The sequence below is a fragment of the Hypomesus transpacificus genome, unplaced genomic scaffold (assembly GCF_021917145.1).
Source record: "Hypomesus transpacificus isolate Combined female unplaced genomic scaffold, fHypTra1 scaffold_186, whole genome shotgun sequence".
Taxonomy (NCBI): domain Eukaryota; kingdom Metazoa; phylum Chordata; class Actinopteri; order Osmeriformes; family Osmeridae; genus Hypomesus; species Hypomesus transpacificus.
Genome location: NW_025813735.1, coordinates 5,402 through 30,565, shown reverse-complemented (window position 1 = coordinate 30,565; position 25,164 = coordinate 5,402). Strand labels below are relative to the sequence as shown.

Sequence of the window (25,164 nt, the reverse complement as noted above, 5' to 3'; positions counted from 1 at the left end):
GTCTCATATCTTACGAGTTAAATCAAGGTCCTTTATTTTGTCAAAAATGTCTAGCCTGCTTTGTCCAAAAGTGAGTCTGTTGTATATTCATAACTATTGAATAATAATAAAAGACAGTTTTTAGAAACAACTGTAGATTTTTCTGTCTCTCCTTGTCTGTCTACGGTACACTGTCAAATTAAATGCGAATGCTAACCTCTACATTAAGTCTTATTTTATATCCCGTTGTTCATATCTTACATTTAATTATTATCATCTACATATTTACATTTAGTCATTTAGCAGACGCGATATCCAGAGCGACTTAAAGTAAGAACAGGGACATTCCCCTGAGGCAAGTAGGGTGAAGTGCCTTGCCCGAGGACATAACTTCATTTGGCACAGCCGGGAATCGAACCAGCGACCTTATGGTTCCTAGCCCGATTCCCTTACCGCTCAGCTATCTGACTCTGACTCTCTATTACTTTTCATGATTTCTTTTGATGCTTGTTTATTGGAGTCTTTCAGATACGTTGGCTTTGCAGCCATTGTGGGTTCCCCGTGCTCTGTGACCAGGAAGAAAGCTGTCAGGACCATATATCACAAGGCACACTGCACAACAACTGCCTTTTGTCTCAAAAATTATCTCTCTGACCTTCATGCATCAGAGAGACGTTACTGCAGACCATTTCCTGTGATTTCAATATTTTTTGAAAATGTGTGAGTCCGATTTTTTGTCTGCTGTTACTGCGGCTCATATCAGCCAACTGATTAAAGGTCCCATGACACGAAATGTTCACTTTAGGAGGTTATTTAGCATTAATGAGTTCCCCTAGCCTGCCGTTGGTCCCCCAGTAGCTAGAAATGTTGATAGGTGTAAACCAAGCCCTGGGTATTCTTCTCCGCCTTTGAAGAAACAAAAGCTGAAATGCTCGGTTTGGAAAATGTTGGTTTGATGACATCATAAGAGCCAAGGTTACCTCCCCTTTCTCTACTTTGCCTGCACAGAGAATTTGGCCCACCAATGAGAACATGAGCTACGACCATACAAGCGCGGTATTGGTTTTCCTCGGGACATCATGCCTTGCAAATAACCGAAGCATGGCAGTTAGCCCCGCCTCTTTCCTCCTCATAGCATTTAAAGCTACAGACACAGAAACAGCACGTCCTGAGGAAAGCTCATTGTGGGACTGCTCGTAGTGGCTGTAATTCTGCACAAGGCAGAATTTCGGGAAATAATACAGTATTGGGGACCACTAAGGCCTGTAGAAAAGCATCAAAAAACAGTATGTCATGGGATCTTTAAGATATAAAACCCAACATCGACAGAAGCAACCCGGCCGATCAAGTCGCAACAGCAAGTATTACCAACGTCCTTGTCCAGTCACAAATATGTAAACAAAGCAAAAGTAAACGACTCTACTCACCCTAAAAAGTTCACAGTAGTCCAGGTATGCAGAAGATCCCAACAAAATTGTCTGATGACATTCCCAAAGGTCCAAATTGTCTAACCATGTCGAGTAGTTGTCCAAACAATGAACTATATCCACACATAGCCACGATCTTGTTGCTTCATTCTGCCTTCGCCAATTTTTTTTGGTTCAGTCTCTCACGCACTATCGCTCATAGGATATGTGCTTTGAGTATTTACGATTGGAGAAAGTCAAAATGGCTGCTACACTCTGCACAAAAATATAAATAAATATTTCTTTAAAAAAAAAATCTTAAAAGAATCGATTCACATATATTTGGGAATCAATCTGAATCACTAGCAGACTGTATCGTGATTTAAATGTGAAAAGATTTTTTAACCCACCCCTGATTCTTTGTTACTGTCGTACAACAATAGGAATCGTAAAAGAAGAGTAAGGCAACGTGGTTTCAGAAGGCCACTAACCCATGTTATTACAATACGCTCACATGGCTTCTCCCCAATTGCCCCCCTTTCCCCCAGAATGCCCTGCCCTCCCTGTCTCAGCTGTATCTCACTGGGTGCCCCATGGTGGCCATGGATTATATAGCCGCAGGCTAATTTCTTCCTATATCAGTGATACCCTGGCTGTCTCCTCTTTCTTTCTCTCCCCTTCTCTCTGGAAGGACGATGCCCAGGAACATTTCTGTCTCCTCCTACTCTCTTTCTCTCTCGCACTCTCTCTTATTAATCTGTTTACTTAAAATCTGTTTAATTAAAAATGATTTTTCAGTTGGATGGAGCTGGTGAAGTATAATTTCATGAACAGAAAAGAAATGTGAGAATATTTTTTTCTTACTGTGTCTGATCACTGTCCATCCTTTAAGTTGGTCTTCTTTTCTCAGCTCCATGTGATGGTTCTCTGCCTGGCCTCCGTTGGTTCTCTCCCCAGGTGATGTGGCTCTCTGGCTGGCTGTGGTTGCTGGCCTGCCTCCCTGGGCTGGTTCTGGGGCTGGCAGGAGGGGGGGCCTGCCGGCTATTGGCTAAGCCTGTGTCCGGCAGTGTATATCGGGCAGGGGACGTGGTGATCGGGGGCCTATTCCCCATCCATGTGGAAGCTCCAGAACCTGAGCTAGAGTTTAGGAGCAAGAGCAGCAATACGAACTGTACCATGTAAGTGGTTTGTAAAAGCATATATGTACAATTGCTTATAGAGAGTCTCTGTGAAATTATTCTATCTCCTTCTTTGCAGTTGTGCAAACCCAGGTCCTTTAACCCAGAACTCTTTTCTTCTCCCTCCCCTCCCTCCATCTTGCTCCCCTGCTCCAGTTTCTACCAGCGTGCGTACCGCTGGCTCCAGACCATGATCTTTGCTGTGGAGGAGGTGAACCGTAACCCTAGCCTCCTCCCTGGGCTCAGGCTGGGGTACCTGGCCTCAGACTCCTGCCTGGCCGAGGGCACCACCCTGGGGGCAGCCCTGGGTATGGTGACCGGGCAGGAAGGCTCCATATCAGGCACAGACTGTGGCACAACCCCCGAGGTTCCAGTCATCATCGGAGACGCCCGCTCCTCAGCCTCCATCGTGGTGGCACAGACCCTGGGAGTGTTTACCCTGCCCATGGTAGGCAGGGAGGCTCCGTGTATGGATGAATACTACTTCTTCTTTCCCCCTCCTAACTCTGCTGGGATGCTGTCCAAAGAAACTGCTTCTGTCTAAAGATTACATCTGTGTTTCCAGAAACATTTTAACCTGTCTTTATTTCTTGTTTCTTTCTTGTTTGTCTCTCTTTCTGCCCCTCTCTGTCCTTTCCCCCCAGGTGAGCTACTTTGCTTCTTGTGCATGTTTGAGTGACAGCAGGAAGTACCCCTCGTTCTTCAGGACTGTTCCCAGCGATGCTTTCCAGGCGCGGGCCATGGCCTGGCTGCTGTCCCGGCTGGGCTGGACTTGGGTGGGCTTGTTGTCTGGGGACGATGACTACGGGAAGTACGGGGTCCAAATGCTGCTGCAGGAGCTGAGGGGCTCTGGAGTGTGTGTCTCCTACTCTGAGGTCATCCCCAAGGTATTCTAGACAAGTCTGTGTCTGTTCATCCATCTGTATAAGCTTTCCTCTTTCTCTCTTTCACACTCTCTCTCTCTCTTTGAGGTCCCCAAAGTACTGTCTGAAGACCTAACTTATTGTTTTCGTGTTGGTATCTGTTTCTGTGTTTTTGATTTTATATATTCTTTTCTCTCTTCTCTCTTTCCTCTTTCTCTCACTTCTTTTCAGTTTCACTTCTCTTCTCTCTCTCTAATCATCCTTTTCTCCTCCCCTAAGGTCCATACCCAGAGCAGGATCAGTCGGGTGGTTGACACCATCAAGAGGTCCTCTGCCATGGTTGTGGTGGTGTTTGCCATCTCCCAGGATGCACAGGTGAGTCTGGTCAGTTCAAGTCTGTCTCAAATATGCACAATTAATTCCACTTGCAGCTTTATCTTGTATTGTTGCTATATACATCAGAAGAATATCGTAGGGCAGAGATGCCCGATGCCTATATTTGATATGGCCCTGATATCTGCCATTGTCACATCTTCACAGAGACTGCCAGGTGTATGTAGCACTTACCTGAGCTCCACATACAACATTCTGTAAAAGACAGATCTATCAATTTATCTACCAGAAAAAAGCAACTTCCCTTATAGTTTTTTATTCTACAGTTTCTTTTAAAAGAAGTAGTCCGTCAGAACATTACAGACAAACAGTGGATCGCTACCGAGGCCTGGGTCACCTTCACCAGCCTCTCGGTCCCCCAGAACCTCCCCTCGCTGGCCGGCACCATCGGGTTTGCCCTCCGGAGGGCCCCTATCCCTGGGCTGGGAGCCTTCCTGACCCAGCTGAGGCCAGACGGGCCCTCGCCCCATCACGATCCCTTCCTCAGGGAATTGTGGGAAGATCTGTTCGGGTGTTCTTTGAAGGCCAGTCAGGGCACTGCTCGGCTGTGTTCAGGGTCAGAGGTCATAGGTCAGTGTTGTCTGTTACAGGATAAAAACGACTGTGTTGATCCTCACAAAATGAAGCATTGCATTGTCATACTTTTTTTTATATTGACCGTCACTGTTAACCATGTTTTTGTGTAATTCTGTGATCATTTTAAACCCAGTGGAGGGGGAGAGTATGTACGCAGACGTGTCACAGCTGAGGGCCACCTATAACGTGTACAAGGCAGTGTACGCCATCGCGCACGCTCTGCATGGCATGCTGGCCTGCCCTCCTGGAGACCAGTGTCCCAACCTCCAGCGCCTGCAGCCCAAAGACGTGAGATGACCTTTAACATCATACTGAATAAGGATTTAGAAACATGCAATGAAAGGGATTATTCTTTAAGGGATTATCGGTCCAAATTATTCAATCCTATTTTATTCAGATCTATTTTCATGATTAACAACCAAATACTGTAAAATGGGAGTTGCTCTGTTACAGATTGTTCAGTACCTGAGAGGTGTGAACTTCACCACACATGTGGGTGATCCCGTCCACTTTGACCAGAATGGAGATCCACCTGCTTCCTATGACATCATCAACTGGCACGTGACCCCACAGGGTGGGGTGGAGTTTGCCACCGTCGGACATTTTGTGTCATCTGATGGATCGGGGGGTCAGTTTCATCTGGAAATCGAGAGAGTGATGTGGGGTGCTGGGAGTGGACGTGAGGTAAGACTCAAGGAAATACAAATGTATGCAAAGGGGAGGGTGCAGTGGTATTTTGTAACATTTTGATAGTATTTTGTATTTTAGGAGTATATTGTCCACTAAATATTTGCAAGAGTAAAAACTTATGCAAGGATACTTGATCATCTCTTTACTAATGATCCCGGGATTTGTGAAGCTAGCAGAGCTAATTATAACAGGATATACTATTCTAGCATTGCTAATGATGGTACATCAATTATGCTGACATTCCTAACAATGCCAGTTTACTGTATATGATGCTAGCACTGCTAATGATGCTAGGATATGCTATGCTAGAATTGCTAATGATGTGCAGATATGCTCCTCTAGCATGCTAATGATGCCAAGACACTCCCCCAGGTGCCCGTGTCTGTGTGCAGCACTCCCTGCCCCCCTGGCACCTGGAAGGCGGCACAGAAGGGCCGACCAATCTGCTGCTTCGACTGTCTGCCCTGCTCAGAGGGGGAGGTCAGCAGAGAGACAGGTACCTGGGATTGACTGGGATCCTAATTCTAGATTCCAATTCTGATAATAACCGATTCTGATCTTGGACTTGATCCTGATACAATGATTCAAACTGACTGATTCTGACTGGGATTGTTATTCTAGATTCCAATTCTGATACTGACTCTCTCTGATTCGAAGTGACTCTGATTCTGATCAGAACTGAGCTCTTCTCCCGACTCTGGCCCTTCCCTCTCAGGGTCAGTGGAATGCAGTCGGTGTCCTGAGAGGTTCTGGTCCAGCCCAGACCACACTGAGTGCATCGCCCAGCAGGTGGACTTCCTGTCCCTCAGCGACAGCATGGGAATCGTCCTGTCCGTCATCTCTGTTGTCGGGGCAACACTAACAGCCGCAACCTTGATTACTTTTATTTGTCACCGACACACGCCACTGGTACAAGTATACTGCCGGATTTAAAACATTCTACACTGCTGTTACATCATTACATAATTGTAGTCTTACAAAATTAGGTTTCCTTTATAATGTTTTTGTAACTATTAATCTCTTTAGGTGCGGGCCAACAACTCAGAGTTGAGCTTCCTGCTTCTGCTGTCACTCAAGCTCTGTTTCCTGTGTGCGCTGGCGTTTATTGGTCAGCCCAGGCCTTGGTCCTGCATGCTGAGACACACCCTGTTTGGGATCAGCTTCGTGCTGTGCCTCTCCTGCCTGCTGAGCAGAACCGTGGTGGTTCTGGTGGCCTTCCGCTCCACCCTCCCTGGAGAGAACCTGATGCGGTACCTGGGTCCCAACCAGCAGAGGCTGGGCATCTCTCTCTGCACGCTGGTACAGGTGGGCCTCACAAATTTACAATGTAATGAACCAATGGTATACCAAGCAGTGGCTTCAGGGTTATAACTGAAGGCTTTCTGTTCCCAGGTGCTGATCTGTGTGTTGTGGCTGTCCCTGGCCCCCCCTTTGCCTACAGAAAGGGGCATCAGAGGAGACCACGGGCCCAAGATCTTGTCGGAGTGTGCTGTGGGTTCCATGGTGGGCTTCTCCCTGGTCGTGGGGTACATTGGCCTGCTGGCCTCCCTTTGCCTCCTTCTGGCGTTCTTGGCCAGGAAACTCCCGGATAACTTCAACGAGGCCAAACTCATCACCTTCAGCATGCTGATCTTCTGCGCCGTGTGGGTCGCGTTCATCCCAGCTTACGTCAGCTCTCCGGGGAAGTTCACGGTTGCCGTGGAGATCTTTGCCATCCTGGCCTCCAGTTACGGACTTCTGGCCTGCATTTTCGCCCCAAAATGTTACATCATCCTGCTGATGCCTGAGAGGAACACCAAGAAACAGATGATGGCCAAATAATATCAAGGCCATCTGTATAATAATAATTTGCTATTGCTTTTAGTGACTTCATTGAGGTCTGTGAATTTTACAGAAAAATCTTCTAATGCTAAAATAAGTTAATGTTACCGGATGTTGTTCACAAAGCACATTTTGTCTCATATCTTACAAGTACAAGTTTATTTAGTCAAAAACGTATATATAAATATACGTAGCCTGCTTTGTCCAAAAGTTAGTGTGTTGTACATGCATAACTATTGAATAATAATAAAATACAGTGTTTAGAAACAACTGTAGTTATTCTGGCTATCCTTGTCTGTCTACAGTACACTTTAATTTTAGTTCTTTTTTTAAAGGTGGGTAATTTTTTACCCTTAAGACAAGGGGAGTATACAGAATGTTAAGACAACACAAGGGTTAAGATATAAAACCCAACCTCGACAGAAGCCACATCGTCGGTAGAGACGGACATTCTTTGTTACTCTCGTTCCACGATAGGAATCGTAAAAAAAGAGGAACGCAACGTGGTTTCACAAGGCTACAAACCCACGTTATTACAATACGCTCACATGGCTTCTCCCCAATTACCCCCCTTTCCCCCAGAATGCCCTGCCCTCCCTGTCTCAGCTGTATCTCACTGGGTGCCCCATGGTGGCCATGGATTATTAAGCCGCGGGCTAATTTCTTCCTATATCAGTGATACCCTGGCTGTCTCCTCTTTCTTCCTCTCCCCTTCTCTCTGGCAGGAGGATGCCCAGGAACATTTCTGTCTTCTCTGAGTTCCCCTCACTTTCTCTCTCGCTCGCTCTCTCTCTCTTACTAATCTGTTTACCAATTCAAAATGTTTTTTCAGGTGGCTGGAGCTGGTGAAGTTTAATTTCATGAACAGAAAAGAAATGTACAGTGAGAATGGATCTCTTATCTTAATGTGTCCATCCTTTAAGTTGGTCTTCTTGTCTCAGCTCCATGTGATGGTTCTCCGTCAGTCCTCTCCCCAGGTGATGTGGCTCTCTGGCTGGCTGTGGTTGCTGGCCTGCCTCCCTGGGCTGGTTCTGGGGCTGGCAGGAGGGGGGGCCTGCCTGCTATTGGCTAAGCCTGTGTCCGGCAGTGTATATCGGGCAGGGGACGTGGTGATCGGGGGCCTGTTCCCCATCCATGTGGAAGCTCCAGAACCTGAGCTAGAGTTTAGGAGCAAGCGCAGCAACACTAACTGTACCATGTAAGTGGTTTGTAAAAGCAAATTAATACAATTACATTTAAAGTCGTCTGTGAAATGATTCAATCTCCCTCTTTGCAGTTGTGCAAACCCAGAATTATTTTCTTCTCCTTTCCCTCCCTCTATCTTGTGTCCCTGCTCCAGTTTTAACCAGCGTGCGTACCGCTGGCTCCAGACCATGATCTTTGCTGTGGGGGAGGTGAACCGCAACCCTAGCCTCCTCCCTGGTCTCAGGCTGGGGTACCTGGCCTCAGACTCCTGCCTGGCCGAGGGCACCACCCTGGGGGCAGCCCTGGGCATGGTGACCGGGCAGGAAGACTCCATATCAGGCACAGACTGTGGCACAACCCCTGAGGTGCCAGTCATCATTGGAGACGACCGCTCCTCCTCCTCCATCGTGGTGGCACAGACCCTGGGAGTGTTTACCCTGCCCATGGTAGGCAGGGAGGCTCCGTGTATGGATGAATACTATTTCTTATTTCCCCCTCCTAACTCTGCTGGGATGCTGTGCCAAGAAACTGTTTCTATCTAAAGATGACATCTGTGTTTCCAGGAAAAAATTTACCTGGGTTTATTTCTTGTTTCTTTCTTTGTTTGTCTCTCTTTCTGCCCCTCTCTGTCCTTTCCCCCCAGGTGAGCTACTTTGCTTCCTGTGCATGTTTGAGTGACAGTAGGAAGTACCCCTCCTTCTTCAGGACTGTTCCCAGCGATGCCTTCCAGGCGCGGGCCATGGCCTGGCTGCTGTCCCGGCTGGGCTGGACCTGGGTGGGCTTGTTGTCTGGGGACGATGACTACGGGAAGTACGGGGTCCAAATGCTGCTGCAGGAGCTGAGGGGCTCTGGAGTGTGTGTCTCCTACTCTGAGGTCATCCCCAAGGTATTCTAGACAAGTCTGTCTGTTCATCCATCTGTATAAGCTTTCCTCTTTCTCTCTTTCACACTATCTCTCTCTCTCTCTTTGAGGTCCCCAAAGTACTGTCTGAAGACCTAACTTATTGTTTTCGTGTTGGTATCTGTTTCTGTGTTTTTGATTTTATATATTCTTTTCTCTCTTCTCTCTTTCCTCTTTCTCTTACTGCTCTTCAGTTTCACTTCTCTTCTCTCTCTCTAATCATCCTTTTCTCCTCCCCTAAGGTCCATACCCAGAGCAGGATCAGTCGGGTGGTTGACACCATCCAGAGGTCCTCTGCCACGGTTGTGGTAGTGTTTGCCATCTCCCAGGATGCACAGGTGAGTCTCCTTAGTTCAAGTCCGTCTCAGATACTCAGATATATTCCACTTGCAGCTTTATGTTGTATTCTTGCTATATGCATCAGAAAAATATCGTAGGGCAGAGATGCCCTATGCCTATATTTGATGTGGCCCTGATATCTGCCATTGTCACATCTTCACAGAGAATGCCCGTGTACACTTTTTTCAGAAAAAAGCGCTGCCTTCAGCGCCTTTTTACATACAACCCTATGGGAAAAGGAAAAACGTCTAAAAAAGCGCAGCGCCCGACGTCTTTTTTAGTTCAATTTCCACAACTTTTCAGAAAAGTGCTGGGTGACGTCAAGCGCCTTTCTGACAACTGACAGGTTACAGAATTCTCGCGTTGATAGCTCTCAAAAGGCTTTGAAGGCAGCGCTTAAAGTGTAAACACGGCCTTGTACTGTTTTTTATCCTACAGTTTCTGTTAAAAGAAGTAGTCCGTCAGAACATTACAGACAAGCAGTGGATCGCTAGCGAGGCCTGGGTCACCTTCACCAGCCTCTCGGTCCCCCAGAACCTCCCCTCGCTAGCCGGCACCATCGGGTTTGCCCTCCGGAGGGCCCCTATCCCTGGGCTGGGAGCCTTCCTGACCCAGCTGAGGCCAGGCGGGCCCTCGCCCCATCACGACCCCTTCCTCAGGGAATTGTGGGAAGAGCTGTTTGGGTGTTCTTTGGAGGCCAGTCAGGGCACTGCTCGGCTGTGTTCAGGGTCAGAGGTCATAGGTCAGTGCTATCTGTTACAAGAAAACTGTCTTGTTCATAACAAAGAAGGTCTTGATTGACTCACTTTGACATGATTTTCATGTAAATCTGCTTGTTTCAATTTGTCAAACCCAGTGGAGGGGGAGAGTATGTACGCAGACGTGTCACAGCTGAGGGGCACCTATAACGTGTACAAGGCAGTGTACGCCATCGCCCACGCTCTGCATGGCATGCTGGCCTGCCCTCCTGGAGACCAGTGTCCCAACCTCCAGCGCCTGCAGCCCAAAGACGTGAGCTGACCTTTAACATCATACTGAATAAGGATTTAGAAACACGTAATCAAAGGGATTATTATTCTTTAAGGGATTATCAATCCAAATTATTCCATCCTATTTTATTCTGATCTATTCATGTCTAAATTTGAGATTCCTATATGTTCATTGTATACACCTTCCTGCCAAAGCAAATTCCTTGTCTGTGCAAACTTTCATGGCGAATAAATCCCTTTCTGATTCTAATTCTGATTTCATGTAATCATGCAACCAAATACTGTAAAATGGGAGTTGTTTGCTCTGTTACAGATTGTTCAGTACCTGAGAGGTGTGAACTTCACCACACATGTGGGTGATCCCGTCCACTTCAACCAGAATGGAGATCCACCTGCTTCCTATGACATCATCAACTGGCATGTGACCCCACAGGGTGGGGCAGAATTTGCCACCGTTGGACATTTTGTGTCATCTGATGGATCAGGGGGACAGTTTCACCTGGAAATCGAGAACGTGATGTGGGGTGCTGGGAGTGGACGTGAGGTAAGAAATCAAGGATATTTAGAAAAAATACGAACTAAGGTGCAGCAATACTATGTAGTATTTTGGTTAGTATTTTAGTGGTATTTTGTCAACTGAAATATCTGGAAGAGGTTACTGTTAAAAGCGTATGACGTGATTCTGTAAATCAAATGCTAGTATTTGATCATATATTTAAACTTTTTTAGTGTATTGTTGTTTATAGTAAAATTAGTTTCGATTCTTTTTGAAAGGCAGAAAAAATATTTTAATTATTTATTTTTTTACAATTTTGGGGGGGAAAACTAGAAACTTTTTGGCGTATTGTTGTGTATGGAAAAGAAAGTGTTGATTTATTCCTTTTTTCAAAAGTATTCGAAATGTATAAAATTTATTCCATTTTTTTCGGGAAAAGTTGATTGATTTTTTCTCGAAAAATTGTTACTCTACTGCAGTGGTTTTCAAACTTTTTTTTCGTGACCCAAATTTTCAAAATGACAAACCATCGCGACCCACATTATATGAAAAGGGTTGTTTGCAAATATACAATTGTCATCAGTAATAATATACGCCACCATATGCTGCCCTGCTAATGCACGCACAGTGTGTGTTTGATGCTGGTTTGGAAAGAAAAATAGGTACTTCCACACTTAATGCGAGCATGCGCCTAAGCAAAAATTTGGGGCCTTTATTTGAGTACAAAATAGTTTTTTATGAGCTTTATGTAAAATAAACATAGCCGTTTTTTCATTGGTAAAATCTTGCCTAGTGAAGCTGATGTATTTTTGTCTCAATTGTTCAGCCCCACCCTTACGTTTCTTAGCCTGGTTTTCCATTGTTATTCTTCTCCCGGTGCTCCCGATGGCCAGTCCTCTACTGAGGGGGTGTGCCGCGGTGGTTGATTTTCAATTCATATCATTTTAAATTCTCGTGCTGTCAGGGGGTTCTGCAGCACCCTCAGCACCCCTAGTTCCCGCGGCCATGTGTATGTATTTATTTAAACGAGGGCTGTCCTCACATGGTCGACTAGTCGATTTTCTGGTCGATATGCTCTTGGTCATCATTGCTGAATTAACGAAATGTTCAACAGAAATTGTAGATTATATTATTTAAGACAAATAAACCAACTCTAAAAATATTTAATTTAAAAGAAAAGGTGTTACTGTTTTCCCTTTCGTTAATCTGCGCTTTGTTTTGCTTTGGTATTTTGCACACGGCACAAACACAATTGGCTGCAGAACTACAAACTCTGCCGTAGCCTACTTTGTCGGAGTTATTAGTCAAAATGGCAGACATTTGAAAAACGTTGAATGCAAACTCTGCCGGTTTATTTTTCATAGTTCAACGTCGAAAATGATGTAGCCTACCACCTGAAAAACTGAAATTGGTCTAGCCCTACTTCACTCATGCTGACGCGCTGGGTTGAAAAAGGAATATGCCTATTATAAGAATCACATCCAAATCGAATGACATTATCTTCTCCGCCCAAGACAAAATCTTTCTCTGTTGCAACGTGTTTCTCTCAGCTTCTACGTACTATGTTAAACAAATTAAAAAAATATATATTTTTAATTTGTAGTACATTTTAAGAGATACTAAATACCATCGGCATTTGGTAACAACAGGACTGGTGATACGAGTCTTATTATTAGTAGGCTATTAGCGGCTGAATCTGCAATGTCCAGCAGCCATTGAGTCAGATCGCGAAAATGTTTGTATGTGTTTATTTATTTATTTTCAAGCGTTTCAAAGTTCGATTAGTCGATTTTCAGACGTTTTAGTCGAATTTTGGTCTACCAAAGAAAATCTTAGTCGGGGACAGCCCTAATTTAAACAAGTTTGAAGCTCATGATTCGTACCCGATGTTTCTGGTTGGACTTGGACCTCTGTTGACGTGTCTGGCTCTGGCACATGCGTTCTTTTAGTACCTTTCTGAAATCAGGCTAACATAACGACTTACAAACTCCAAAACTCAACACACTTTTTTTGTTTCTAGGTTTTTAGCAGAGAAAAACTGTTAGGCACTTATGCAGGAATCAGACAGCTTTTTCGAACTAGTGTCCGTGGAGAAGCGAACCTCTGATAGGGTGGGCTGACTGCTTGCCTTCACGTGATTCGTCAAAAAATTTTGGTAAGTCACGTCATGATAGGGTGATTACCAATCTCTCTGACGCTTTCTCTGTCCTGTAGTAACGGGCCGGCTACATGCGAGAAGTAGGAGTACGCAAGCAAAAGTGCCGGTACGCATAAGAGTTAAAATGTAGAAGTGCCGGTACTGCGTACCAGTGAGTACCGGCCCAGTTCGAACACTGCCTATGACAAAATAATTATGAAAACATATTTGCCGACCAAATTTTCATCCCGTGGGTCGCGACCCAGACTTTGAAAAACACTGCTCTACTGTACTCTACTGTAGGCCTATTCTTCTCTGCTTAATGTATTAATATGATGTGAGGTCGAGTTACCAGCGTGCCACTAAAACAGGTAGATACAGGATTCTAAAGTCTCATGCATTCGCCGTGAGAGTCACACAATTGAAACATTTCTCACACCATCAACACCTTGTATTTGTCAACCGTTTCTCACACTGAGAAGTTAGGGATAACATCCGCTATATACAATTGATGACCGAGGCTTATATGTCTGCAGTTTATCGTTTTCTCGAGCTAAAAATCAGCTATCCTCCTTGCTGTGTACGGACTTTGCAACCTGTGAACTGTCTGGTTTCCTTGGAAACGATAAACTAACTGCTGTCTAGCGATTCGCGCCCTGGCTCTAACCATGTACATTTGACTACATTTAGGAGGAAACAACAACAACAGAAAATGTGAACTAGAAAATGACACTATTGCTCTACCATTAATAAATGTATATCAGTCGAGTCAGACAAACGTTACAGTGACTCCCTTCGACATGGTTTGACAAGTGTAGTTTGAAAACAACCTACAAGTACTCGCCCTACTTTAGAATAGTAAGCTAGAAAGACAGCTAACGCTAAAGCTAATATAGGCCTACTACAATGCACATGTGCTACAATATAAAGGTACGCTATACAAAACGAATTACAACTGTATGAACGATTGTGTGACGTTTACCCACCTGAAAAAAGAATGGAAGTAGAGAGTAGGTTGCCGCTATGGCTTCTCACTCAGGTTATAGATGTTAACCGCCAACTGAGGAACGCTGACGCAGTGCGAGCCCACTGCTTTTTAAACCGCGGTGATCTCGTGCCGTTTTGTAACTCACGATAAAACTGCTACATATAAGCAAGAGGAGAGTTACATACAGTATCCACTAATGATGCCAGTATATAAGGTTAGCATTGCTATCGATGCCAGTGTGTATACTGTTTGATGCTAGCAATGCCAGGATTAGTGATGCTGGCATTGCTATTGCTAACAATAACAGGATCTATGACGCTAGCATTGCTAATGATGCGCAGATTTGCTATGCTAGCATGCTAATGATGCCAGGACACTCCCCCAGGTGCCCGTGTCTGTGTGCAGCACTCCCTGCCCCCCTGGCACCTGGAAGGCGGCACAGAAGGGCCGACCAATCTGCTGCTTCGACTGTCTGCCCTGCTCAGAGGGGGAGGTCAGCAGAGAGACAGGTACCTGAGATTGACTGGGATTCTAGGGGTGTGGGGGGGGGGGGGGGGGGATCCGCTCACATTTGAATAACGATTCAGTCTTCTAGCGATTCACATCGATTCACAAATGTAAACAAATTATTTTAAAAAATTGATTAGAAATGTGAATCGATTTTTTGTTGAATTGTGACCTCAAGAATCGAATTGTGAGGTACCAAAAGATTCTCACCCCTACTGTGTTCTTATTCTAGATTCCGATTCTGATACTGACTGACTTTGATAAGTGACTCTGATTCTGATCAGAACTGAGCTCTTCTCCCGACTCTGGCCCTTCCCTCTCAGGGTCAGTGGAATGCAGTCGGTGTCCTGAGAGGTTCTGGTCCAGCCCAGACCACACTGAGTGCATCCCCCAGCAGGTGGACTACCTGTCCCTCAGCGACAGCATGGGAATCGTCCTGTCCGTCATCTCTGTTGTCGGGGCAACACTTACAGCCGCAACCTTGATTACTTTTATTTGTCACCGACACACGCCACTGGTACGAATATACTGGCGGATTTAGAACATTCTACACTGCTGTTACATCATAACATCATTGTTGTCTTACAAAATTAGGTTTCCTTTAAAATGTTTTTGTAACTATTAATCTCTTTAGGTGCGGGCCAACAACTCAGAGCTGAGCTTCCTGCTTCTGCTGTCACTCAAGCTCTGCTTCCTGTGTGCGCTGGCGTTCATTGGTCAGCCCAGGCCTTGGTCCTGCATGCTGAGACACACCCTGTTTGGGATCAGCTTCGTGCTGTGCCTCTCCTGCCTGCTGAGCAGAACCGTGGTGGTTCTGGTGGCCTTCCGCTCCACCCTCCCTGGAGAGAACCTGATGCGGTACCTGGGTCCCAACCAGCAGAGGCTGGGCATCTCTCTCTGCACGCTGGTACAGGTGGGCCTGACAAGCTTACAATGTAATGAACTACCAAGCAGTGGCTTCAGGGTTATAACTGAAGGCTTTCTGTTCCCAGGTGCTGATCTGTGTGTTGTGGCTGTCCCTGGCCCCCCCTCGGCCTACAGAGAGGGGCATCAGAGGAGACCACGGGCCCAAGATCTTGTTGGAGTGTGCTGTGGGTTCCATGGTGGGCTTCTCCCTGGTCCTGGGGTACATTGGCCTGCTGGCCTCCCTTTGCCTCCTTCTGGCGTTCTTGGCCAGGAAACTCCCGGATAACTTCAACGAGGCCAAACTCATCACCTTCAGCATGCTGATCTTCTGCACCGTGTGGGTGGCGTTCGTCCCCGCTTACGTCAGCTCTCCGGGGAAGTACACGGTTGCCGTGGAGATCTTTGCCATCCTGGCCTCCAGTTACGGACTTCTGGTCTGCATCTTCGCCCCAAAGTGTTACATCATCCTGCTGAGGCCTGAGAGGAACACCAAGAAACAGATGATGGCCAAATAACATCAAGGCCTTCTGTATGATAATACTTTGCTATTGCTTTTAGTGACTTCATTGAGGTCTGTGAATCTTGTAATGTTAATATACTGTAAGTTAATGTTGTTCACAAAGCACACTTTGCCTCTAATCTTACTAATCAGCTCAAGATCGTTTCTTTGGTATAAACGTAAAAAATAATAAAGTATACATTGTGTTGGAACAATTAACAATGATTGTTTCTTTTTTTTCTGTCTACAGTAACACTGTGGACCCATTTTGGGTCACTTGTAAATTGAAATGTGAATCCTAACTTCTATTATTTAATATTACCTCATTGAGATCTTACATTTTAATATCCATTCTTATCTTACAGAAATACAAAGTTTATTTACAGTTACGTCCTATCAGGACAGTAACTGTCTTTAGTTTTCATCAGGCCGTTTTTTCTGAAAATCAGACAGTTATCTCTGTGTTTTCTGTCTGTTGACATAAACAATTGCTCTCTTTCAGACACTTTTATTGTCTTTGATGTTTGGGGGAAATTCCTCAGTCTTGTGTGGTGTTACTTTAGATATAAAACCCAACCTAGGCCACGTCGTCGGTGGAGACGGACATTCTTTGTTACTCTCGTTCTACAACAGGAATTGTAGAAGAAAAGCAACACACTTCGGTCTCAGAAGGCTGTAAATTATTACAACCAGCCCACATGAGTTTTCTCCAATTACCACACCCCTTCTCAGACATAGTAAACAGACACAATAACAGTTCTAAACACTATGTGCTTTATTATTATTCAAAAGACGTTTAGACATAACATGATACGTAGATGCCTCTGTCAAAAGAAATCTCCGGAAGCTGAGTGGTAAATTGGCAAAGTGTAGCGCTCACTTTCTATCACATATTAAAACATTCAGTTCCACAAAAGCTTTATCAATAGGCTAGCAATCTGTCACAATGAGAAACATATATCACTGCACCATTATGCAAATGCATGCAACAACAAAGTAAAGTAAACGCATGCGACAGCAAAGTAAAGTATTGCGACATAAAAGTATTGAAGGCCCTGATGTTATTTGGCCATCATCTGTTTCTTGGTGTTCCTCTCAGGCCTCAGCAGGATGATGTAACACTTTGGGGCGAAAATGCAGACCAGAAGTCCGTAACTGGAGGCCAGGATGGCAAAGATCTCCACGGCAACCGTGTACTTCCCCGGAGAGCTGACGTAGGCGGGGACGAACGCCACCCACACGGTGCAGAAGATCAGCATGCTGAAGGTGATGAGCTTGGCCTCGTTGAAGTTGTCTGGGAGTTTCCTGGCCAGGAAGGCCAGGAGGAGGCAGAGGGAGGCCAGCAGGCCGATGTACCCCAGGACCAGGGAGAAGCCTGCAATGGAGCCCACAGCACACTCCAACAAGATCTTGGGCCCCTGGTCTCCTCTGATGCCCCTCTCTGTAGGCCGAGGGGGGGCCAGGGACAGCCACAACACACAGATCAGCACCTGGGAACAGAAAGCCTTCAGTTATAACCCTGAAGCCACTGCTTGGTAGTTCATTACATTGTAAGCTTGTCAGGCCCACCTGTACCAGCGTGCAGAGAGAGATGCCCAGCCTCTGCTGGTTTGGACCCAGGTACCGCATCAGGTTCTCTCCAGGGAGGGTGGAGCGGAAGGCCACCAGAACCACCATGGTTCTGCTCAGCAGGCAGGAGAGGCACAGCACAAAGCTGATCCCAAACAGGGTGTGTCTCAGCATGCAGGACCAAGGCCTGGGCTGACCAATGAATGCCAGCGCACACAGGAAGCACAGCTTGAGTGACAGCAGAAGCAGGAAGCTCAGCTCTGAGTTGTTGGCCCGCACCTAAAGAGATTAATAAATACAAAAACATTATAAAGGAAACCTAATTTTTAAGACAACAATTATGTAATGATGTAACAGCAGTGTAGCATGTTCTAAATCACCCAGTGTACTCGTACCAGTGGCGTGTGTCGGTGACAAATAAAAGTAATCAAGGTTGCGGCTGTTAGTGTTGCCCCGACAACAGAGATGACGGACAGGACGATTCCCATGCTGTCGCTGAGGGACAGGAAGTCCACCTGCTGGGGGATGCACTCAGTGTGGTCTGGGCTGGACCAGAACCTCTCAGGACACCGACTGCATTCCACTGACCCTGAGAGGGAAGGGCCAGAGTCGGGAGAAGAGCTCAGTTCTGATCAGAATCAGAGTCACTTAGAATCAGAGTCAGTATCAGAATTGGAATCTAGAATTAGGATCCCAGTCAATCCCAGGTACCTGTCTCTCTGCTGACCTCCCTCTCTGAGCAGGGCAGACAGTCGAAGCAGCAGATTGGTCGGCCCTTCTGTGCCGCCTTCCAGGTGCCAGGGGGGCAGGGAGTGCTGCACACAGACACGGGCACCTGGGGGAGTGTCCTGGCGTCATTAGTATGCTAGAGGAGCATATCTGCACATCATTAGCAATTCTAGCATAGCATATCCTAGCATCATTAGCAGTGCTAGCATCATATACAGTAAACTGGCATAGTTAGGAATGTCAGCATAATTGAATGTACCATCATTAGCAATGCTAGAATAGTATATCCTGTTATAATTAGCCATCATTAGACATCGGGGACAGTGCCTCTGGACTGGCAGACCGGGGTGGTGGTTCCCCTCTTTAAAAAGGGGGACCGGAGGGTGTGCTCCAACTTTAGGGGGATCACACTCCTCAGCCTCCCTGGGAAAGTCTATTCAGGGGTCCTGGAGAGGAGGGTCCGTCGGATTGTCGAACCTCGGATTCAGGAGGAGCAATGTGGTTTTCGTCCTGGCCGTGGAACAGTGGACCAGCTTTATACCCTCCGCGGAGTCCTGGAGGGTACAATGGAGTTCGCCCAACCAGTCTACACATGTTTTGTGGATTTGGAAAAGGCGTTCGACCATGTCCCTCGGGGGCTCATGTGGGGGGGTGCTCCGAGAGTACGGGGTACCGGATTTCCTGATCGGGGCTGTCCGGTCCCTGTACGACCGGTGCCAGAGTTTGGTCCGCATTGCCGGTAGTAAGTCGAACTTGTTTCCGGTGAGGGTTGGACTCCGCCAGGGCTGCCCTATGTCACCGATTCTGTTCATTACCTATATGGACAGAATTTCTAGGCGCAGCCAGGGTGTTGAGGGGGTCCGGTTTGGTGACTTCATGATCGGGTCGATGCTTTTTGCGGATGATGTGGTCCTGTTGGCTTCATCGGGCCGTGACCTTTAGCTCTCACTGGAGCGGTTCGCAACCGAATGTGAAGCGGCTGGGATGCGAATCAGCACCTCCAAATCTGAGGCCATGGTAATCGACCGGAAAAGGGTGGAGTGCCATCTCCGGGTCGGGGAGGAGATCCTGAACCAAGCGGAGGAGTTCAAGTATCTCGGGGTCTTGTTCACGAGTGAGGGAAGAATGGAGCGCGAGGTCGACAGGCGGATCGGTGCGGCGTCCGCAGTGATGCGGGCTCTGCATCGGTCCGTCGTGGTGAAGAAGGAGCTGAGTCAGAAGGCGAAGCTCTCTATTTACCAGTCGATCTATGTTCCTACCCTCACCTATGGTCACGAACTATGGGTAGTGACCGAAAGAACGAGATCGCGAATACAAGCGGCCGAAATGAGCTTTCTCCGCAGGGTGTCCGGGCTCTCCCTTAGAGAGAGGATGATAAGCTCGGTCATCCGGGAGGGGCTCAGAGTAGAACCGCTGCTCCTCCGCGTCGAGAGGAGCCAGCTGAGGTGGCTCGGGCATCTGATTAGGATGCCTCCTGGACGCCTCCCTGGTGAGTTGTTCCCACTGGGAAGAGTCCCCGGGGAAGACCCAGGACACGCTGGAGGGACTATGTCTCTCGGCTGGCCTGGGAACGCCTCGGAGTCCCCCAGGAAGAGTTGGTGGAAGTGGCCGGGGGGAGGGAAGTCTGGGCCTTCCTGCTTAGGTCGCTGCCCCCGCGACCCGATCCCCGGACAAGCGGCAGATGACGGACGGACGGTTATAATTAGCTCTGCTAGCTTCACAAATCCCGGGATCATTAGTAAAGAGATGATCAAGTATCCTTGCATAAGTTTTTACTCTTGCAAATATTTAGTGGACAATATACTCCTAAAATACAAAATACTATCAAAATGTTACAAAATACCACTGCACCCTCCCCTTTGCATACATTTGTATTTCCTTGAGTCTTACCTCACGTCCACTCCCAGCACCCCACATCACTCTCTCGATTTCCAGATGAAACTGACCCCCCGATCCATCAGATGACACAAAATGTCCGACAGTGGCAAACTCCACCCCACCATGTGGGGTCACATGCCAGTTGATGATGTCATAGGAAGCAGGTGGATCTCCATTCTGGTCAAAGTGGACGGGATCACCCACATGTGTGGTGAAGTTCACACCTCTCAGGTACTGAACAATCTGTAACAGAGCAACTCCCATTTTACAGTATTTGGTTGTTAATCATGAAAATAGATCTGAATAAAATAGGATAGAATAATTTGGACCGATAATCCCTTAAAGAATAATCCCTTTCATTGCATGTTTCTAAATCCTTATTCAGTATGATGTTAAAGGTCATCTCACGTCTTTGGGCTGCAGGCGCTGGAGGTTGGGACACTGGTCTCCAGGAGGGCAGGCCAGCATGCCATGCAGAGCGTGGGCGATGGCGTACACTGCCTTGTACACGTTATAGGTGGCCCTCAGCTGTGACACGTCTGCGTACATACTCTCCCCCTCCACTGGGTTTAAAACGATCACAGAATTACACAAAAACACAGTGACGGTCAATATAACAAAAAGTATGACAATGCAATGCTTCATTTTGTGAAGATCAACACAGTCGTTTTTATCCTGTAACAGACAACACTGACCTATGACCTCTGACCCTGAACACAGCCGAGCAGTGCCCTGACTGGCCTCCAAAGAACACCCAAACAGATCTTCCCACAATTCCCTGAGGAAGGGGTCGTGATGGGGCGAGGGCCCGCCTGGCCTCAGCTGGGTCAGGAAGGCTCCCAGCCCAGGGATAGGGGCCCTCCGGAGGGCAAACCCGATGGTGCCGGCCAGCGAGGGGAGGTTCTGGGGGACCGTGAAGCTGGTCTCAGAGACCCAGGCCTCGGTAGCGATCCACTGCTTGTCTGTGATATTCTGACGCACCACTTCCTTCATGAGAGCCTGCAGGCAAAGTAACAGGAGGAGAGAAGTGACAACTGTCTGAAATACCGATCTGACGTTTCCAGTCAATCAAAATCATGATATCGCCTGCATCAATAAGGTCATTAGTTTATACTAATGTGTATAGTATGTTAACCTCAGATTTTAAGAGATGAAAAAAATATTAAACATTTATGAATAAACATTTTATATATATTCTGTTAGAGCATGTTTGCATCTGTCTCTTCCACAGATGTGGAACCTACTGTACACGTAACATAAAAGAGACCTGATATTCCTCAGATGCATATATGGCAACAATACAAGATAATGCTGCAGGTGGAACAATATTAATTATGAGTATCTGAGACAGACCTGCATTGACGAGACTCACCTGTGCGTCCTGGGAGATGGCAAACACTACCACAACCGTGGCAGAGGACCTCTGGATGGTGTCAACCACCCGACTGATCCTGCTCTGGGTATGGACCTTAGGGGAGGAGAAAAGGATGATTAGAGAGAGAGAAGAGAAGTGAAACTGAGAGAAGTGAGAGAAAGAGGAGAGAAGAAAATACAAAATAAAAAACACAGAAACAGATACCGACACGAAAACAATGAGGCAGGTCTTCAGACAGTACTTTGGGGACCTCCGAGAGAGAGAGTGTGAAAGAGAGAAAGAGGAAAGCTTATACAGATGGATGAACAGACAGACTTGTCTAGAATACCTTGGGGATGACCTCAGAGTAGGAGACACACACTCCAGAGCCCCTCAGCTCCTGCAGCAGCATTTGGACCCCGTACTTCCCGTAGTCATCGTCCCCAGACAACAAGCCCACCCAGGTCCAGCCCAGCCGGGACAGTAGTGAGGCCATAGCCCGCGCCTGGAAGGCATCGCTGGGAACAGTCCTGAAGAAGGAGGGGTACTTCCTACTGTCACTCAAACATGCACAGGAAGCAAAGTAGCTCACCTGGTGGGAAAGGACAGACAGGGTCAGAAAGAGAGACCAACAAAGAAAGAAACAAGAAATAAACCCAGGTTAAAATGTTCCTGGAAACACAGATGTAATCTTTAGATAGAAGCAGTTTCTTTGCACAGCATCCCAGCAGAGTTAGGAGGGGGAAAGAAGAAGTAGTATTCATCCATACACAGAGCCTCCCTGCCTACCATGGGCAGGGTAAACACTCCCAGGGTCTGTGCCACCACGATGGAGGAGGAGGAGCGGGCGTCTCCGATGATGACTGGCACCTCGGGGGTTGTGCCACAGTCTGTACCTGATATGGAGTCTTCCTGCCCGGTCACCATGCCCAGGGCTGCCCCCAGGGTGGTGCCCTCGGCCAGGCAGGAGTCTGAGGCCAGGTACCCCAGCCTGAGACCAGGGAGGAGGCTAGGGTTACGGTTCACCTCCTCCACAGCAAAGATCATGGTCTGGAGCCAGCGGTACGCACGCTGGTAGAAACTGGAGCAGGGGAGCAAGATGGACGGAGGGGAGGGAGAAGAAAAGAGTTCTGGGTTAAAGGACCTAGGTTTGCACAACTACAAAGAGGCAGATTTAATCATTTCACAGACGTCTCTTCAAAAATAATTGTATACATTTGCTTTTACAAACCACTTACATGGTACAGTTCGTATTGCTGCGCTTGCTCCTAAACTCTAGCTCAGGTTCTGGAGCTTCCACATGGATGGGGAACAGGCCCCCGATCACCACGTCCCCTGCCCGATATACACTGCCGGAGACAGGCTTAGCCAACAGCCGGCAGGCCCCCCCTCCTGCCAGCCCCAGAACCAGCCCAGGGAGGCAGGCCAGCAACCACAGCCAGCCAGAGAGCCACATCACCTGGGGAGAGAACCAACGGAGAACCATCACATGGAGCTGAGACAGAACATACAACCTTGTTATTTGATGTCCAGGTATCAGACAGAGAGATACAGACACACCAAACACTTGATAACATTGACACAGATTAACTCTGGAATGGAAATCACAGACCTCCAACTCACAACCAGCTGTGGAAAAACTCCTAGTTAGTACATTTACAGAACGAGTGACAGAGAGAGAGGCAGAGAGAGAGACAGAGAGAGACAGAGAGAGAGACAGAGAGAGACAGAAAGAGACAGAGAGAGAGACAGAGAGTAGAGTAGAGAAAAGCGCCATACTGTCGGAAGAATGAGACGACCTACTGATGTAGGCCGTTTTGGGTTTCTGTTAGTTCATAGACACACACACATACAGAGGAGAGATGGTTGATCTACCTTTCTTCCAGAGAGGAGAGAGGAAGAAAGAGTGACTGGAGGGGACACCCCTTAAATAGGCAGAAATTTGCCGCCGGCTAAATATTTCAGTGGCCATATGAGACCCTGATGCAACAAAAACACAAATTAAGGGAATATCTTTCTTGTTCTTAGACCTCTGATGGTTTACATACAGCTCTATGAGCGCCTTTGAAGCTTCCTGTGTTGTTGCTTGTAAAAAGGGCTAAACAAAAAAAGATTTGAGATTTGATTTGATTACGCTGTGAGTGTGGTGTGTGTGTATGCGTGAGGGGGGGGGGCGGTTTAAGGTCAACTTTTGCTCTGACTGCAGACTTTGCAATCACTCTAATCACAGTTGCAATTGAGTGCACTTACAGTTCACTCTCACCCACTTGACTTTCAACTGTCTGTCCCAAGTGACAGTCACTTGGGAAACTTGACCGGGCATGTCAGAGTGGGAATTTGTGTGTGGGTGTTCATAAGTGGGTGTGTACGTACGTGGGTGTGTGTGTGTGTCTGTGCATATCTGTGTGTGTCATTGTGTGTGTGTGTGTGTGTGTGTAGAGGAAGGCCATGGGAGTTCGATTAGGACTCTATTTTGAAAGAGAGGAGAGAGACAAGCCAGCAGCTTCTGTCGGTGAGCACCTAATTATACCCGGTGTCCTCTCCTTCTCCCCTCTTTCCCGTCTCTTTCCCTCCCGTCCTCTCTCTCCCTCTCCTTCTCCCCTCCCCTCTCCCCCACCCTCTCCACTTGTGTCCTCTCTTCCACCTCTCCCCTCCTCTCCACCTTTCTTCTCTTCCTCATCCCCTCTCTTCTCTTCCCCTCTCATCTCCTCCCTTCCCCTCTATCCTCTTGTGCCCTTTTCCCCTCCTCTCTCTCCTCCTCCTCTCCACCTTGCCACTCTCCCCCTCCCTTCTCTCCTCCTCCTTTCCACCTCCCCTTCCCCCCTCCCCTCTCTCCTCCTCCTCTCCACCTCCCCTTCCCCCCCTCCCCTCTCTCCTCCTCCTCCCCTGTGCTCTCCATTTAGCCATGCCACCTGAACCCGCTCATCCTCAATTCATCCCCCTCTTTCAATCCCTCCATCTCCAAGGGTGTCCAATTAGCACCAAGCCTGTTTTCCAGTGCTCTTCTCCTCCACCTCTCCTCTTATCCCTTGTTTCCCCCTACCCTCCACTTAGCCTTTCCTGCGTGTGCTTGGTTGGTTTTAGTGGCATCTAGTACCAGGTGGGCTGGCGAGGCCTTTACAGCCACACTGGAAACAACCGAGGGGAGGGGAGAGACTGGAAAGTGCTGTGAACACTGAAGGGCTGGTATCAGACACAATAAATGAGAAAAGATCTACCAGCAGACACGTCCTAATATGGTTCAAAAGAGCTCTGCTCCCTGACTGTCTGTCTGTTTCCCTGTCTGACTTTCTGTCTCTGTCTTGTCTGTCTTCCTGTTTGTTTATCTGTCTGTGTTTCTGGCAGTTTGTCGGTCTGTCTATCTATCTGGCTGTCTGTCTATCTGCCTGTCAATCTGCCTGTCTGTCTCTCTGTGTGGGATTGTCCTCAGAGAGGTCAAGGCCCGAGGGAGCTCCAGGAGTCCCAGAGGGCAGGGACGGGCCAGTGAGACCCAGCTGGAGGCGTCCCTGCTGGGGGAGATCTGAGGAAGAGCCCTGGGTCTCTCACAGCTGGGACCAGGCCTACAGAGGAATCTCTCTGTGGAATTTCCTCTTTTCTCATTCCTTCCTCAGAATGGGGGCTGCACTGTGGTAGTGTCTTACACGCGCTGTGTGTGTGCATGACAGAGAGGGTGAGTGTGTGTGGTAGCGTAAGTGTGTGTGTGTGAGGGGTTAAGGCAGGGCGGGCAGGGTAGGGTGTGTTTTTGGAGCTGTGTGTGTTGGGCACTGAGGGTGAATCTGCT

The 25,164-nt window shown here is 47.4% G+C and overlaps 3 protein-coding genes across 3 annotated transcripts; 2 read left to right on the top strand and 1 right to left on the bottom strand.

The window, feature by feature from the left end:
* Positions 1-2,151: 2,151 nt before the first annotated feature.
* Positions 2,152-6,906, top strand: LOC124489229 (extracellular calcium-sensing receptor-like). Its single transcript, XM_047051919.1, has 12 exons — positions 2,152-2,228; positions 2,343-2,563; positions 2,720-3,011; positions 3,208-3,450; positions 3,706-3,801; positions 4,086-4,389; positions 4,529-4,683; positions 4,849-5,079; positions 5,458-5,581; positions 5,801-5,994; positions 6,112-6,390; positions 6,478-6,906. The coding sequence occupies exons 2-12, from the start codon at positions 2,346-2,348 to the stop codon at positions 6,904-6,906; spliced, it is 2,565 nt and encodes an 854-aa protein (XP_046907875.1). The 5' UTR covers positions 2,152-2,228; positions 2,343-2,345.
* A 980-nt stretch (positions 6,907-7,886) lies between these two features.
* LOC124489234 (extracellular calcium-sensing receptor-like) lies at positions 7,887-15,869 on the top strand. Its single transcript, XM_047051923.1, has 11 exons — positions 7,887-8,104; positions 8,246-8,537; positions 8,735-8,977; positions 9,235-9,330; positions 9,770-10,073; positions 10,188-10,342; positions 10,634-10,864; positions 14,327-14,450; positions 14,772-14,965; positions 15,083-15,361; positions 15,441-15,869. Exons 1-11 carry the CDS (start codon positions 7,887-7,889, stop codon positions 15,867-15,869), a joined length of 2,565 nt encoding a protein of 854 aa, XP_046907879.1.
* An 801-nt stretch (positions 15,870-16,670) lies between these two features.
* Positions 16,671-23,340, bottom strand: LOC124489232 (extracellular calcium-sensing receptor-like). The gene is made up of 12 exons (XM_047051922.1): positions 23,259-23,340; positions 22,622-22,842; positions 22,173-22,464; positions 21,733-21,975; positions 21,402-21,497; positions 20,725-21,028; positions 20,438-20,592; positions 20,042-20,272; positions 18,134-18,257; positions 17,818-18,011; positions 17,423-17,701; positions 16,671-17,343 (listed from the first exon to the last, which is right to left on the bottom strand). Exons 2-12 carry the CDS (start codon positions 22,837-22,839, stop codon positions 16,915-16,917), a joined length of 2,565 nt encoding a protein of 854 aa, XP_046907878.1. The 5' UTR covers positions 22,840-22,842; positions 23,259-23,340; the 3' UTR covers positions 16,671-16,914.
* Positions 23,341-25,164: the final 1,824 nt, after the last annotated feature.

Excerpts from the sequence above, each read along its gene's own strand:
- LOC124489229 (XM_047051919.1), top strand. The coding sequence starts at position 2,346 with ATGTGGCTCTCTGGCTGGCTGTGGTTGCTGGCCTGCCTCCCTGGGCTG. Across the intron at positions 3,802-4,085 it reads CCATCTCCCAGGATGCACAG|TTTCTTTTAAAAGAAGTAGT; the intron begins GTGAGTCTGGTC and ends TTTATTCTACAG. Across the intron at positions 4,390-4,528 it reads TTCAGGGTCAGAGGTCATAG|TGGAGGGGGAGAGTATGTAC; the intron begins GTCAGTGTTGTC and ends TTTTAAACCCAG.
- LOC124489234 (XM_047051923.1), top strand. The coding sequence starts at position 7,887 with ATGTGGCTCTCTGGCTGGCTGTGGTTGCTGGCCTGCCTCCCTGGGCTG. Across the intron at positions 8,105-8,245 it reads AGCAACACTAACTGTACCAT|TTTTAACCAGCGTGCGTACC; the intron begins GTAAGTGGTTTG and ends TCCCTGCTCCAG. Across the intron at positions 8,978-9,234 it reads ACTCTGAGGTCATCCCCAAG|GTCCATACCCAGAGCAGGAT; the intron begins GTATTCTAGACA and ends TCCTCCCCTAAG.
- LOC124489232 (XM_047051922.1), bottom strand. The coding sequence starts at position 22,839 with ATGTGGCTCTCTGGCTGGCTGTGGTTGCTGGCCTGCCTCCCTGGGCTG. Across the intron at positions 20,593-20,724 it reads TTCAGGGTCAGAGGTCATAG|TGGAGGGGGAGAGTATGTAC; the intron begins GTCAGTGTTGTC and ends TTTTAAACCCAG. Across the intron at positions 17,344-17,422 it reads CTCTCTGCACGCTGGTACAG|GTGCTGATCTGTGTGTTGTG; the intron begins GTGGGCCTGACA and ends TTCTGTTCCCAG.